Raw genomic sequence first — 2466 nt, 5'->3', positions numbered from 1 at the left:
AAAAGTGTGTGCAGAGTTGCATTTTGTGATTAAAAATAAATAAAATAAACAATTTTGTAAATAATTTTTTTAATTTTTTAGACCTTAGAGAGTGACTCCGGTTCATCGAATAAGTCAGTAGTGAATCTCTCGCCTCCTCGTAAACCTGTTGATCAAGCAGAGCGAAGACTAAGCCCTTCTTCATCCTCCTCCTCCTCTCTCTCATCTAATGGAGCTTATGTTGTTCAAGCAGGGAAACTTATTACCCAAGGGCTGGAGTATGAATCAACTGGTCAACTGGATGAATCATTTGATCTATTTAAAGCCGGTGTGGATGTACTGCTTAACGGAGTACAGAGTAAGTTTATATTATTGGGCGGACAAATGATTTCTGAGTTATGGCCATTTTTAAAAATAGGCCAATTTATACCCTGTACTATAGCCCATGGTTTTTTCCAAAAAATGGCTCTGAAATCACCCCAAATTTTTATTGCATTTTCTGATACATATTGATGTACTTATGCTGTGTAGAAAGTTTGAGCTGATTCCAACTTCAATTTTTCGAGTTATGGCCATTTTAAAAAATAGACCAAAATCTGAAAAATACCCTGTACTATGGTTTTTTCTGAAAAATGGCTCCAAAATCACCCCAAATTTTTATTGCATTTTCTGATACATATCGATGTGTTTATGCTATGTAGAAAGTTTAAGTTGATTCCAACCAATAATTTTCGAGTTATGAGCATTTTTAAAAATTAGTTAAGTTTTGAATAAAAGCAAAGCCCACACGATTCTGATCAAAATTAATTTTTTTTATAAATATTTATAAAAAGAGCAATAGTGATTATTATACTCCTTCTGATGATGATAAAAGTATTTGGATTTGTATCTATAATATTATATCTTAAAATAAAAAGCCAACCTCAATCTTGACTTCTCAATTTTTGTAATACTTAGCTGACATGAACTCATCTAGAAGAGAAGCCGTAAGACAGAAAACTGCTGAGTACTTACAATATGCTGAAATATTGCAAAGAAAAATGATCAAGAAGAAGCAGAAATTGGAGGTAAGGTGACAAATAAATATTCATTCCTTTAAAAAACATATTTTAGTTAAATCGATCAGAGAGCTCAAGCAGTAATGCGAGGCCACACCTTCTCCAAGACTTTAAAGTCGTGAGTATCATAGCTAACAAGGTAAGATACTCTTGTGAACACTAAGTGCCGTATACAGTATATCCATCATACATGTAGGTCCTACTGACTGAAAGCAAGCATACAGGACAGAGATTTGTATTCAAGGTATATGATATTATTTATGGGTTGTCCTAACCACTTGTAATGATCTACTGTAGGTACTTCACAAGCAGCTGTCAGTTCAAGACAGGACTCAGGTGGTGCGTGGGCGGATACCCAGGAGCAAGAACAGGACACCTGTAAGTTTAAAAATTAAAATGATATTAAAATAATTTTAATAATTTTAGTCTCAATGCCCTTATATGGTAAAACTATTGCACCATTACGAGACGGTATCGAATCGTATCTTTCTCCTCCTGGAGCATATTAAAAATGGCCGACTAGTCCATCACGTTCAATCAATCAGAGACCACCAACTTGGAAGGAGGCTCCAAGAGAGAGAGGAGAGGCGGAGGAGAAAGAGAGAGAAGAAAAGACTAAGAGAGCAAGGAGAAGAATTGGCTAGGATTGTCATCGGACAAGAGAGCAGTACTTTATCTCCAGGCCCTCCATTATCCCCTAATGTATCCTCAGAGTCCTTAAATATGACTCAGAGTCCCATCTCACTCCCTCACTCTCACGGTAGTCCTAATCAAGACCCTCCTCCTACGCTCGAGCCTAAAAATGAAGATGACTATATACAATATTTGATGGATAATCTAAGTCCACCGACCGAACTACCAGTTACTAGCAGTGTTGGGAGTAGCATTGGTGGAGGGAGTGGTGATGGAGACGAAGAAGATGAGAAAGAAGACATGCTGGATGTATTAAGGAAGCAAATGGAAGAGCTTTGCAAAGAAGACGAGGAAGAGCTGAGTAGCAAAGCAACAAGAGAAGAAGATGCTAAAGTAACTGATGATGCTGCGATGCTTGACAGAGAAGATGAAGCTGAGATTCAAGCTATATTAACAGGAGGAGATGGTAAAGAGAATGATGATTCATTAGGTAAAGAGGATGGTTCATTAATAGAAGATACTAATAAAGAGGATGATGATTTATTAGGAGATCAAGAGCAGCTTCTTGAGTTGGAGAAGCACTTATCTGCATTCACTTCTCTTTCTGCACCAGATAATAACAGCGACCTCCTACAACTCAACCTTAGTCAGGATAATGATAATACAACTACTGCTGATCCTACTGATATAGTACCCAGTAGTAGTAATGATGATATTCATACTAGCACTGATCCACCTAACACTAGCAGTAGTAATAATGAAGATAAAGGCAGCTCTAAACCTGATGTTATAGACA

General features: G+C 36.9%; 1 protein-coding gene across 1 annotated transcript; it reads left to right on the top strand.

Annotated features, from left to right (window-relative positions):
* Nucleotides 1-81: 81 nt before the first annotated feature.
* Nucleotides 82-2456, top strand: LOC105315750 (arginine/serine-rich protein PNISR-like; the record flags this gene model as incomplete). The annotated part of the gene is made up of 6 exons (XM_011410493.1): nucleotides 82-337; nucleotides 937-1046; nucleotides 1093-1176; nucleotides 1234-1281; nucleotides 1335-1415; nucleotides 1464-2456. Coding segments are annotated over 6 exons (1572 nt in total), but the record flags the coding sequence as incomplete, so codon positions are not given.
* Between the last annotated feature and the right edge of the window lie 10 nt (nucleotides 2457-2466).

This window comes from Amphimedon queenslandica, unplaced genomic scaffold, assembly GCF_000090795.2.
Source record: "Amphimedon queenslandica unplaced genomic scaffold, v1.1 AMPQUscaffold_8305_Cont19750, whole genome shotgun sequence".
Taxonomy (NCBI): Eukaryota; Metazoa; Porifera; class Demospongiae; order Haplosclerida; family Niphatidae; genus Amphimedon; species Amphimedon queenslandica.
This window is presented reverse-complemented; position numbering and strand designations above follow the sequence as displayed.